Source organism: Lissotriton vulgaris, unplaced genomic scaffold (genome assembly GCF_964263255.1).
Source record: "Lissotriton vulgaris unplaced genomic scaffold, aLisVul1.2 SCAFFOLD_1159, whole genome shotgun sequence".
NCBI lineage: Eukaryota > Metazoa > Chordata > Amphibia > Caudata > Salamandridae > Lissotriton > Lissotriton vulgaris.
Window position 1 is genome coordinate 49,398 of NW_028249137.1, and position 13,981 is coordinate 63,378.

General features: G+C 43.8%; 1 protein-coding gene across 1 annotated transcript in view; it reads right to left on the reverse strand.

Annotated features, from left to right (window-relative positions):
* Window positions 1-1,044: 1,044 nt before the first annotated feature.
* Window positions 1,045-13,981, reverse strand: part of LOC147663691 (zinc finger MYM-type protein 2-like) — a 578,556-nt gene continuing 565,619 nt past the window's right edge. Inside the window, exons 13-14 of the mRNA XM_086950262.1 lie at window positions 1,712-1,847; window positions 1,045-1,617 (exon numbers count right to left, since the gene is read on the reverse strand). Of these exons, the coding sequence (XP_086806388.1) occupies window positions 1,430-1,617; window positions 1,712-1,847 (324 nt within the window). The 3' untranslated portion in view covers window positions 1,045-1,429. The remainder of the gene's footprint in view (window positions 1,618-1,711; window positions 1,848-13,981) is intronic.

Sequence of the window (13,981 nt, forward strand, 5' to 3'; positions counted from 1 at the left end):
GGCCTTGATCCACGACTCCGTCGTCGTCTTCCGGATCCGCCTCGACCTCCGTCTCGGGCGGGGAGATTTGAAGATGACGGTTCAGGCCCTCTTCTTCTTGCTCGTCGAAGATGTCGTCCGGTTCCGGGGCCGTTTGGTGGGCCTCAAGGCGCACCGCGCGCCGAATCTTGAGTGTCTTCTTGGACCTGAAACTTGCACAGGCTCTGCAGTTTCCTTCGTTATGGTCTGGTGAAAGGCATTTGTTACAGACCGGGTGCGCGTCTATATGTGGGTATTTGGCCCCACAGAGCGGACAGAGCTTAAACGGACTCCGCTCCATGCTGGAAAAGTTGCTGTCGAGTCGCGATGAGAAGGCCTCGATGTCCGAAGAGCAAAAACTCCGCTGATTCCGGCTCCGAGAGACGGAAGAACTCGAGACCGCACGCAAACAATACCGACGTAATAAATACAAGGCCTTTTGGCCGAATAAAGTTATGTTTTCTCGGTTCCGACAGAGAGACGTCGAGACCGCATCCGAACCCAATGGCGGAAAAAAACAATCTGGGGATGGAGCCGATGCCCATGCGCACTGTAGTCCAGGGGAGGAGCCACCTATCTCAGGACACTTCGAAGACTCTTCCAGGACAACAATGTGCGATCATCCGGACCCAACACTAGGCGGCGATCTAATGCTAAGATATGAATTTAGCAGCCCACATGCCTCGAACCAACATGTTTCAAGCTTAGTACAAAGCCAATATTACTTTGCGCGTTCTTTGTGTTTGAACCAGCTGAAACCAAGAGAAATGTGGATTGCACACCACACATTTTCCAGTGTTTTTCTAGATGGGCGAGCACTGCAGCTTACTTTTATTTATAAGAATGACTGGGCTACCCAATAAGATGCACTATCTGTTATGGGGCACATTCTGTTGGTATCTCACAAAGTTGCATGATAAGCTACTAATTTCTGGGTAGACCCTAGTGCAACCAGGCAACATTTTGTATCAACTTTATCTTTGTTAAAAGTAAAAGCCAATTTGATATGAATATTAATGGTATTTTAACTGTGATATCTTGTTCCAAGGAGATCGCTTGTTTAATACTGGTAAATTAACAAAATAATTTTCATTAATTTATTAGTAGCTTCAGAACCCTAAATTCTAAACTGAAGGTTATAAAATGATAAGTGGATCAAATTTCAAGGATGTCAAGAATAAACTCTGATTGTAGCATATGTGGTGCTTTATGTTCATGCAAGATAACTGCACGTATGGTGGTACAAAATGCAGTTTGCTGCAGCAACGTCCTAAATGAGCACATTTAGTTAAGAAGTTAGGTAATAAGACTGTAAGCTGGTTTAAAACTAAGTAGGGCAAGAAAAATACAGATCCAAAGACTAACATTTCAATTTGACTGCAATTTGCGCCTGAACTATTTGAATATACGACTACCTTGCACAAGTTTCAAAATCAATAATAGCTAGAAACATGTCACAATTGAAAGACAAATTTGAACTTACTGGGACAGGAATAGGTGTAGGAAAAGGGATGTTCCGACTGTACAAATGCATAGGTGCTGGTAAATACACAGGCACTGGAATAGGCAGAGGGAAGTAATTCTTCGTCAAATCTTCCTCTAAAATAACAACATTGAAATGTAAACATTCTCAAAATTACAAATGCATCGGCCAAATATTAAACAACGTGTTTAATGAAATGTCATAAATTACCTGTTTGACAGGATTTTGCTTGCATGTGAGGTTTACAATATGTAGCTTTCGTCATTGTTAAAGGTTTGCAAAGGACAGCCTTGTTCTTCATATCTTTACATGAAGTTGGGTATGGGGCAGGTGTAGAGTTTAAAACCTGGCAGATAAGATAAAGCAAACAAACAGTGAAAGGTTAAGGTGCTTCAGTCAATATAGTGAAGAAAAGTACTGATTAATATGCATCAAGAAAGAATTTTTGTACGAGAAGGCCAGAAAATCTAAATGTAAATAAACAACAACGAAAGTCAATGGAAAAGCAACATACATAGAAGAACAAGTTACTTACTTTTGATAACACATTATCTGGTACAGACTTTAGCCACAGATTTCTTACTGTAGAGCATTTCCCAGGTGTCAGGATGGGTCCCAAAAATCTTAAACACCACCCTTCCGCGACGGTATGTAGCGTTGATTGGCTCCACATCACCTGCACCAGATGTGACTAGTACAGGGCCTATATAGACGCCACTCTAGCGCGCGGACATCAGTTTTTTCCGTGGCATTTCCGAACCGGACTCACGGAGCAACAGTAAAAAGCTGATGGACCAGTAAGCAGACACTAAGAACATAAATGGTCCTTCTAGCTAGAAAACATTGTTCACAGAGCAGGGAGAAAGGGTGTGTCAGTAAGAAATCTGCGGCTAGAGAGTCTACCAGATAAGGTGTTACTGAAGTAACTAACTTGTTCATCTTTGGTCCCGAAACTCCTTGAAGTGGCTACGGAGGCCTATGATCAGGGCTTGCTCCCGGACTCCATGCGAGCAGCGACTATAGTTATGATTCCCAAGCCGGGGAAGTATCCCCCTCCTCCCGGGATCCTATAGACCCACTTCCATGCTGAACGTGGATTTGAAAATTATCAGCCAGGTGTTGGCCTCTAGACTCCTTCCCTACCTTCGTCGCCTGGTCAAGGACGACCAATCGGGGGTCATTCCGGGCCGGAACACCTTGCGGAATGTCCGCCGCTGGCCCACGTCATGCAAACCTTGGAGGGTCAGGCCGGGCAAAGCACGCTAGTATTTCTGGACATCGAACAAGCGTTCGATTCGATCCGCTGGCCCTACCTCTGGAAGGTGCTTTTAAAACTAGGACTAGGGGAAGGGTTTGTACGGTGGGTTCAGCTGCTATATGCTAGACCGGTGGCCAGAGTCCGCACGGGTAGATGCGTCTCGGAGGAGATATCGATATCGAGGGGAACTCGACAGGGGTGCCCCCTTTCCCCCCTGCTCTTTGCCCTGGCGATGGAGCCACTAGCTTGCCATCTCCGTACGGTGCTTAAAGACCGGGGTATTCGAGTGGGGGCAGTGGAGCTTGTGGTGTCCCTGTACGCGGACGACGCTCTGATCTACCGGAGCCGGCCGACGCAATCATTGCCGATCTTGATTGTCGCATTGACGCGGTTTGCAGCCGCCTCTGGCCTGGCGGTAAACAAAACGAAATCCCAGTTGTATGCGCTCGGAGAGCAGGTAGAATGTGAGGGGGCCCTGCATCCGGAGTTGGGACTCCCATGGGTGGACGACACACTCCGCTACTTGGGGATTTGGATTGCTCGCAACTCGGCCACTTTCTTCCAACACAACATGGGACGGATAATCCAGGGTCTAAAGGGAATGTATCACCTTCTGGAACAACCTTAAGCTTTCCCTGATGGGGAAGATTGCCCTAATTAAGATGGTGATCCTCCCACGCCGTCTGTACACTATGCAGGGGCCCTTCTATGAGATACTGCACCGGGTTTTTCGAGAACTGGACTCTCTCTTAGTCCTTTTACTATGGAATGGAAAGAGATGCACGGTGAGTCTGGAGGTCCTAAAACGCAGGTGGGGCACTGGAGGACTAGAGGTCCCCGATCTGGAGAGGTTTTATTTTGCTTCACAACTGCAGCACGCGATTGCGTGGCTGGACACGGACCCCTCTTGGGAACAGTTCTTACTGACAGGGACGTATGGGAATGGGCAACTGGGAGCACTACTTTGGCAGGTAGGGAGACGGCGTGATCTCGCCCCCCACCCCACTGGTACGGTTGGCGGCCGCGGTCTGGGATCGGGTGGTGCGACGCCTTATCCATAACAAGCCCTTTGCTCCTGACTTGGATCTCTGGCTGTTGCCGTCCTTTGCCCGGATTGCGGGGGTCATGTCACTGGACAAGTGGACCGAGGGAGGGTGCCTCATGCTGGCTGATTTGTACCCAAACAACAAGTTTATCACCTATCAGGAGGCGGTTACCACCTTTGAGCTTGGCCCAGGGCAATTTCTTCAATACGCTAAAATAGCGGCAACAGCGAGGCAATTTTGGCCCACATTCCCAGATGCCCCGGCGCACACTCGCACTCTAGTCACAATGCTGGCAATGGCAGGGGGCCGGAAGTTCGTGACTCACCTATATCGAGCCCTGAGAGAGGATAAAGAGTTGCAGCCCTTAGCGATAGAAGGTAAATGGCAGCAGGCGTGTCCACAAGAGATCACTCCCCGTGACTGGGGAAAAATACATGAAAGTGTGAGGAAAGGGTCAGTGAGCAACCAATTTAAACAGATCCAATATAATATCATACATATGGCCTACCTCTCCCCTAAGCGCCTCCAGACCATAGACAATGCGAGGGATGCCAGAGATGTCCCAACCCCCTGGCGGACTTTGTACATATGGTATGGACGTGCCCAGTCCTCCAATTATATTGGACGTCAATACTGGAGGTCATGGTGAAAGTGTCGGATGGGTAATAGATTTGGACCCACGTCCCTGCCTCCTAGGCTTAATCCCCCGGGACCCCAAACGAAGGGTGAGCAGACGTTTTTTTAATACTGGGCCTAATTACGACCCGACGCCGTATTGCAATTCACTAGTTGTCCCCACAGGGTCCAACGCTGGAAAAATGGAAGGCAGATCTGAGGGAATGGGCGCTGGCAGAGGAAGAGCACATAAGGCGCACAAGGAGGGACGGGAAGCTACCAGAGGTCCTCCAGGCCTGGGGGGTGATGTTTCAGAAGCTGGTGGGACTGGATACCCCTTTGACACACACTCAGAACTGGTAGACTCAGAACAGGGAGAGGTGCAGCCTCAAGAGGTTGCGCCACATGATGACTCATTATGAGGAACACTTGGCAGAGACCCTATGTTTAATGTTTCGGAATGTCTTTTTGACCATACAGGAGGAAACCAGACCACACGGGGGTGGGGGTTACGGACTCGGCAGCGGGAGGGGGTACGGTTTGGGAGAATTGGGGGAAGAGTGGGGTGTGGGGGTAGAGGGGTGGAGGGAGTTTTCATTGAGTTCAATCAGCTCTGAGAGCCATGTAACTTCACCGTGGCTACGCCAGGGGCAGTCGGGATTGCAATGACCTTGTTCCTGTTATGCAATTGACCGATTGCTAGAATTGTTAAGAGGATTTTTCTGTGCCTAGAGCAATTACAATGTAACTTTGTACCTTGCTGGATTTACTGTACTGGAGATGAATAATGCCAAACATAATAAATAAAGTTAGTTTTTAAAAAAACACCTTTTCATCTGAGAGAGACTTCTAGCAGCAGATTCCTTACCTTAGATTAGATACCCAAGCAATGTCTCTCCTATCGAGGGTCTGCTAACAGGTTTAGTCTAGGGTAAACTGGGGGACCGCATGAGCAAATTGCCTGCTGAGCTGGATCAAGGAAGTAGTGTTTCGTAAAGGTGTACAGAGTAGCCAATGTAGCAGCCTGACAGATATCCAGGACAGGGACTCTGAGCCATCACAGTGGTCACAGCCTTTGCGCTGGTGGAATAAGCGCACAAGTCCTCTGAGGGTTGCTTCTTATTTATTTATTTATTTATTTTGTATACTTATAGAGCGCAACCTATCACCCAGAGGGCATCCTGGCGCTTTGTAAACGGTTTGCCGAAGCACTCTGTAAAGTAACGACGTTTTGTACAATGACAATATACAAGCACATTCAAGAACACCAATTTGACAGAAGTGAACAAAGTTCCACAAGATGATTAAATCTTGGAGTCTTTAATGAAGATTACAGCCAGCCGACACGTGTTTCATCGCCTTCGCGATTCCTCAGGGCTGAAACAAACAAATAAGTAGCATATAGCATATTCTTTGAACAGATAAATTTCCATACCAGACCATGCTGTCTGGTTATTATAGATATACATTAAATGCTTCCTCCAGCAGTGAACATACAGTGATTTGTTCAGGCTCGTTTTGCTAGTGCCACCACAACACATCCGTGTCGAATAGGGTGTCTATAGTCAATGTTCTATGAAGACGTGAGTATACGTGATAGTGATTGTGATGGGTTTGTGTGGGAGGAAATAATTGCTCAATGTGTGTGTTCAACAATCCCAATGACACATAGTGACAAAATCCTGCTTCGCAGCGAGAGTGTCCTAACCGTGTGCGGCTCTTACATCCTTCATGCCAAACTTGTGATATAGTGCAAAAATTGTGTCATTGAGAAAACATACCTAGATGGCCGTGTCAACATCAGAAGGTCTGTGACATTGTTGAGAGAGAGATAAAATCGGAAAAATCTCATCACTAACCGCACTTGAGTGATATTTGGGCAAGAATTCACCACAATGAGACTGTCCGAAAATAAGTGTACGTCGACTCACCGCTTAGCTGGTGATAATTCCGACCCAGCCGGGCCTTCCACTAGTAGCACTGGTTTGAGTGCGTCCAGAAGCGGTGGAAGTCCTTATATCTGTGACACAATCAGGGTAAAATATGTCACTTCAGATATGTAGTGTTAAAAACCTCCATTAGTGGAACTAGGCAGGACCTGCCTATGCAAAAAATGTCACAAAGATTCTCTCACTAGAGTCCTATTAATATGAAAACATGCGGTGGAATTCCCTATCTTTCATTCTTGCCGAGATATTATTGTTAGCTACAATTCTGTTACATACGTAGCGTATTCAGTATTACCCTATACACGGTAAACCTATTCAACTTACATATATCTAAAAGGCATATGAGTTTAAGTCGGGCTCGGAAATCACTCGGTATCTTTCACCAGAATTTCGGAACTTCCGTGATCAGAAAGAGTGCTGTTTAAAGAAAAATAATGCTCACGTCAGTAACTACTATGGTTAGTTACAAATAAGTGGGAATAAATGTCAGAAGGTGTTCGCTATCTTACCAATTTCATTTCTTTTGAAAGGAAACCTGATGCGGTTCCAAATAGATTGTGTATTAAGCTACAGAAAGGGAATAAAAGCGGGATTTAGATATCTGCTCGTTACTTACGAATCCAAAAGTAAACGTCCACATTCATATCAGTGCACGTATGTAATCCGCTTACCCGTGTGCGGCGTCTCCAAAGGTAACAGACGAGTGCACCTCTTCCGGGCCCGGTTCCGTGTATGGACACGTGACCGCGTTTCCGCCCACATATAAGCGCGTCACAACCGTGAGGCGTTCCCTCCACTGAGAGTGCAGTTGAGAGGAAATAGGTCGGCCATGTTAGAAGGATAAAATGTATTTTATCTCTACATGATATATGGGGTTTATTGCTACGATTGCAATTTGTCGTAGAGATGAACCGTGTGAAAAGGAGATATGATTTGTGTACATTCGACGCAAATGTGTTACTGCCGATATGTGATCAGTAAATCGCAATATTATCGTTCGAAATACTCTAGTTGATGCACACAGAATTGAGTGTATATCGTCCTTCATAGGGAATTCCAATCATTGTCATAGTGAATTCATGCTCCCCAGTGCAACGTGACATTCAGACTCTAATATCGTGTACCATAGTGCATTGTGCACCGTGATTTAAAAAAAGGGGGTTACCCTCTATGTGTGGATGGCCCAATCATACTGTGACTGCCTATCACAATACAATCAGTACATTATCATAATCCATGTTTAGGTTATTTACATCAGTACTTGTCCGTACGGGAGACTCATCCCAGCGTTAGGAAAGATCTTGATATCAAAACATTTCCACATGTATTTCCAAATACACAGTTCTGCAATATTACTGATTCTTATGACCATCATAAATAAATGCAACGTAATAGTGTCTATATTCAGTCACCCAAAAAGTATTGCATTTCCTGGTCATAATTCAATCCCAACTCCACAGATTTTAAGCGCATAATCCAGGTCGCTTCAGTGCGTCTTAGTCTTAATTCGCGATTCCCACCTCTTAATGCCAGAGGTACAGTTTCTATGCCGAAAAATTGGACATTTTTGCTTTTCTGGCCTTGTTGGCAAGAGGCTACGTGTAAGGCCACAGGATATTTGGGGTCACAATTAACAATGGCTCTCACATGTTCCATCATTCTTTCTTTCAAAGATCTGATCGTGCTCCCCACATATCGTTTACCACATTCACATTCAATAATATAAATGACAAATTTAGTTGTGCAATTGATATTACTTTTGATGTTATAACATACTCCATCAGGGCCCATAAAATTGATTGTTCCGTGTTTCGCCCATTTACACATACTGCAGAATCCGCATTTGTGGAAACCCAGACCACGTTGTGTCAACCAGTCTGCACTCCTAATATCCCGGGGTACTGTGGGACTCAACTTGTTCCGTAACGTGTTCCCTCTTCTGAAGGAGATTTGTGGTCGTTCTGTGATACAGTTAGTCAAAGCTTTTTCGGATTTCAATAAACTCCAGTGTTTGGTTAGACTTTTTCGTAAATCAGAATGGAGTGAATTGAAGTCAGTGACCATTCTTATATGGTCTTTACCATCAGTATTTGGTTTTTGTCTAGTGATTAGAGTGTCTATTCTCTTCACTTTCTTGATTCTCTTCTCAGCTTTTACAATAGAGTTTTTTGCATAGCCCCTGGTTTGAAATCTTTCTTTCATGTTGGTAAGACATCTCCCGAACTCACAGTCCTCACTACAGTTTCTTCTTGCCCGAATAAATTCACCAAATGGTATGGCGTTAATCTGGTGTAGGGGGTGAGAGCTAGAGGCATGCAAAATTGCATTGCATGCTGTTGACTTCCTGAACAGTCTACTGTGCAAGCAATTAGATGAAACATAGAATTCGATGTCTAAGAATTCTATATTCGTTTTGCTCCACTTCATGGTGAAGCTGATTTTCCACGTATTGTCATTTAGATATTGAAAGAAACTCTGTAGTTGCTCCTCTGAGCCTGACCAAATGAGGATGCAATCATCAATATATCGACCCCAAAATATTATGGAGTCGATATACTGACTACCCTTATCGCCCCAAATTAGATCTGCCTCCAGTGCACCCATAAACAGGTTCGCAAACGAGGGTGATTTTTTGAGCCCATGGCTACACCTTGTTTTTGTCGGTACCAGTGTTTTTCACACATGAAATAGTTATTTTTTAGGACTAGTTCTATCATTGTGGACAGCATTTCCGTATGTTTCCATAGAGTGGCAGGTCTATTGCCAAGAAATTTATTGATAGCCTGAATACCTAAATTTATGTCAATGCTGGTATATAAGGATACCACATCCATCGTCACAAGAAGAAACTCTTCTTGCCATTCCATGTCTGCTAGAGTGCTCAGAATATGTTTGGAGTCCTGAATATAGGAAGGTAAATTTTTGACTATCGGGCCAAGAAAGAGGTCCGCATATTCTGCTATTCTTTCTGTGGGGCCACCTATGCCAGAAACTATTGGCCTCCCTGGTGGAAAAGGTAGGTTCTTGTGAATCTTGGGCAAAGTGTATAACCATGGATGTGTCGGTCTGAATACTTTTAAATACAGATATTCTTCCTCGTTCAGTAACCCCGATTGTTTCCAGTTTAACAAATGGGAGTTAATTTCTATTGTTAAGGGACCAATGGGGTTGTAAGTGAGGCGTTCATAGCATAGTACATCTTGTAATTGTTGACTAATTTCTAGTTGATAATCTATGCGATCCATTACCACTACATTCCCTCCCTTGTCCGCCTCTCGTATAGTGATGGTATTGTCATTCATAAGTATGTTGAGTGCTACTCTTTCCCCACTGGTAAGATTGTCCTTATATTTGAACATTCTGCTCTTGCGTAGACGGTTCAAGTTGTCAAGATCCTCTGATACACGTCTATAGAAGTTATCTATGGCATTGCCACCAGGTAATGTGGGAATCCATTTAGACTTGGACTTGAGCCCACTGACAATGCTATAATCAGATTCTATATTTAACTCTTCTAGAAGTGTGTCCATATCAAGAGGAGAATCTTCCATATCGGTCAATGATAAAAGAAGGTGAGTTGCATGCACATCATTTATTGATAAGGATTCAGTGGTGTCTGTTACAGGTGTATCGATATTAGCCCCTCTATCCCTTTTCTCCAAACCAAAGAAATGCTTTTTCAGTTTCAGGTTCCTCACAAATTTGAACAAATCAATTTTCAATTTACATACATCACCAATTGCATATGGGTTGAAACTTAGACCTTTGCTGAGGAGGGAAACCATGTCTTGAGTGAGATGTAGTTTGGAGAGATTAATCACCTGTACTTCTCTAGTGTCGGCACCCGCTAATTCCTGTTGGCCCCTGATCTCAACTTCCTTCTGTAGTCCTCTGAGCTTTCGTCCCCTGCCCCTCCTGGTTTTGGATCTGACTGGTTTCTTGCTGTAGGGAATCTGTTGCCCTTCCTGATCCGTAAAACCTCTTGAAAAAAAGGTGGCATTCCTTGTCTGTCTTGATTGTCTGATTCTCCCCCTACAGTGCCTACAGAGTTGAGAGAGGTGTTACTGGATGATAGGGAGGCAGGTTCTGAACCTTGTGTTCTTTTGTTAACATTCTTGGAACTATTAGGAATCAGGGAATCATATTTTTTATCAAAAGTAAAAATTCGACCACGGGAGTAGTCCAACTCATCTCTTCTTAGTTGCCTGGCTTTCCTATTCTTAATGTCGGATTGATGTTTTAATAGGATTTCATCAGGATGGTATCATTTTTAACAGTAGATTCAGGTCTGTTTAGATCCTTGATTTCTTGTTCAATGGTGGCTATTTCTGCTTGTAATTTCGTAACTCTGCGTTCCGCGCTTACAATTAGTATTTCCATTAACGTGACAGAGTTGTTAGAGAGAGATTCTTCCCATTTAATCATGAGGTCGGCATCTAGGTCATCATAGGTGGGAAAAATTTGACCTCTCAGACCTCTAGGGACACGTTTTAACCTCAAATACTGTTTTAGAGTTGCCCCGTCCCACCATTTTGAGTTTTCTAGCTTCTTTAAGCGTTCTAATTTAATGAATTTATCTCTGAGGCCCTCAATACGAGGGGGATTGGTACTGGTGGAAGCAGTTTGAGTGGACATGCCTTTCGCTAAGTTCTCAAACAGCTCTTCTGCCATTTTGGTACGATCCATGTTGGTAATGCCTAGTGTATCTAGCAATGGTATACTAGAGATCTACTTCTAAGTAAAGGAAATGCGTGGCGGCTACCCTAGACTGCAGATAGACTAGAAGGACGAAGGTTTTTGAATCAGTAAGAGGGTGCACTGCCTGTTCATACGCATACAGTTTCAAATAACATGAAGTTTCCAGGTGCTATTCGGCGAGTGGACAAACCCAAACCACTCCTGTGAGTAAAGAACTACTCCTATCAAGTAAACGGTTTGCCGAAGCACTCTGTAAAGTAACGACGTTTTGTACAATGACAATATACAAGCACATTCAAGAACACCAATTTGACAGAAGTGAACAAAGTTCCACAAGATGATTAAATCTTGGAGTCTTTAATGAAGATTACAGCCAGCCGACACGTGTTTCATCGCCTTCGCGATTCCTCAGGGCTGAAACAAACAAATAAGTAGCATATAGCATATTCTTTGAACAGATAAATTTCCATACCAGACCATGCTGTCTGGTTATTATAGATATACATTAAATGCTTCCTCCAGCAGTGAACATACAGTGATTTGTTCAGGCTCGTTTTGCTAGTGCCACCACAACACATCCGTGTCGAATAGGGTGTCTATAGTCAATGTTCTATGAAGACGTGAGTATACGTGATAGTGATTGTGATGGGTTTGTGTGGGAGGAAATAATTGCTCAATGTGTGTGTTCAACGATCCCAATGACACATAGTGACAAAATCCTGCTTCGCAGCGAGAGTGTCCTAACCGTGTGCGGCTCTTACATCCTTCATGCCAAACTTGTGATATAGTGCAAAAATTGTGTCATTGAGAAAACATACCAACATGGATCGTACCAAAATGGCAGAAGAGCTGTTTGAGAACTTAGCGAAAGGCATGTCCACTCAAACTGCTTCCACCAGTACCAATCCCCCTCGTATTGAGGGCCTCAGAGATAAATTCATTAAATTAGAACGCTTAAAGAAGCTAGAAAACTCAAAATGGTGGGACGGGGCAACTCTAAAACAGTATTTGAGGTTAAAACGTGTCCCTAGAGGTCTGAGAGGCCAAATTTTTCCCACCTATGATGACCTAGATGCCGACCTCATGATTAAATGGGAAGAATCTCTCTCTAACAACTCTGTCACGTTAATGGAAATACTAATTGTAAGCGCGGAACGCAGAGTTACGAAATTACAAGCAGAAATAGCCACCATTGAACAAGAAATCAAGGATCTAAACAGACCTGAATCTACTGTTAAAAATTATACCATCCTGGATGAAATCCTATTAAAACATCAATCCGACATTAAGAATAGGAAAGCCAGGCAACTAAGAAGAGATGAGTTGGACTACTCCCGTGGTCGAATTTTTACTTTTGATAAAAAAATATGATTCCCTGATTCCTAATAGTTCCAAGAATGTTAACAAAAGAACACAAGGTTCAGAACCTGCCTCCCTATCATCCAGTAACACCTCTCTCAACTCTGTAGGCACTGTAGGGGGAGAATCAGACAATCAAGACAGACAAGGAATGCCACCTTTTTTTCAAGAGGTTTTACGGATCAGGAAGGGCAACAGATTCCCTACAGCAAGAAACCAGTCAGATCCAAAACCAGGAGGGGCAGGGGACGAAAGCTCAGAGGACTACAGAAGGAAGTTGAGATCAGGGGCCAACAGGAATTAGCGGGTGCCGACACTAGAGAAGTACAGGTGATTAATCTCTCCAAACTACATCTCACTCCAGACATGGTTTCCCTCCTCAGCAAAGGTCTAAGTTTCAACCCATATGCAATTGGTGATGTATGTAAATTAAAAATTGATTTGTTCAAATTTGTGAGGAACCTGAAACTGAAAAAGCATTTCTTTGGTTTGGAGAAAAGGGATAGAGGGGCTAATATCGATACACCTGTAACAGACACCACTGAATCCTTATCAATAAATGATGTGCATGCAACTCACCTTCTTTTATCATTGACCGATATGGAAGATTCTCCTCTTGATATGGACACACTTCTAGAAGAGTTAAATATAGAATCTGATTATAGCATTGTCAGTGGGCTCAAGTCCAAGTCTAAATGGATTCCCACATTACCTGGTGGCAATGCCATAGATAACTTCTATAGACGTGTATCAGAGGATCTTGACAACTTGAACCGTCTACGCAAGAGCAGAATGTTCAAATATAAGGACAATCTTACCAGTGGGGAAAGAGTAGCACTCAACATACTTATGAATGACAATACCATCACTATACGAGAGGCGGACAAGGGAGGGAATGTAGTGGTAATGGATCGCATAGATTATCAACTAGAAATTAGTCAACAATTACAAGATGTACTATGCTATGAACGCCTCACTTACAACCCCATTGGTCCCTTAACAATAGAAATTAACTCCCATTTGTTAAACTGGAAACAATCGGGGTTACTGAACGAGGAAGAATACCTGTATTTAAAAGTATTCAGACCGACACATCCATGGTTATACACTTTGCCCAAGATTCACAAGAACCTACCTTTTCCACCAGGGAGGCCAATCGTTTCTGGCATAGGTGGACCCACAGAAAGAATAGCAGAAAATGCGGACCTCTTTCTTGGCCCGATAGTCAAAAATTTACCTTCCTATATTCAGGACTCCAAACATATTCTGAGCACTCTAGCAGACATGGAATGGCAAGAAGAGTTTCTTCTTGTGACGATGGATGTGGTATCCTTATATACCAGCATTGACATAAATTTAGGTATTCAGGCTATCAATAAATTTCTTGGCAATAGACCTGCCACTCTATGGAAACATACGGAAATGCTGTCCACAATGATAGAACTAGTCCTAAAAAATAACTATTTCATGTGTGAAAAACACTGGTACCGACAAAAACAAGGTGTAGCCATGGGCTCAAAAATATCACCCTCGTTTGCGAACCTGTTTATGGGTG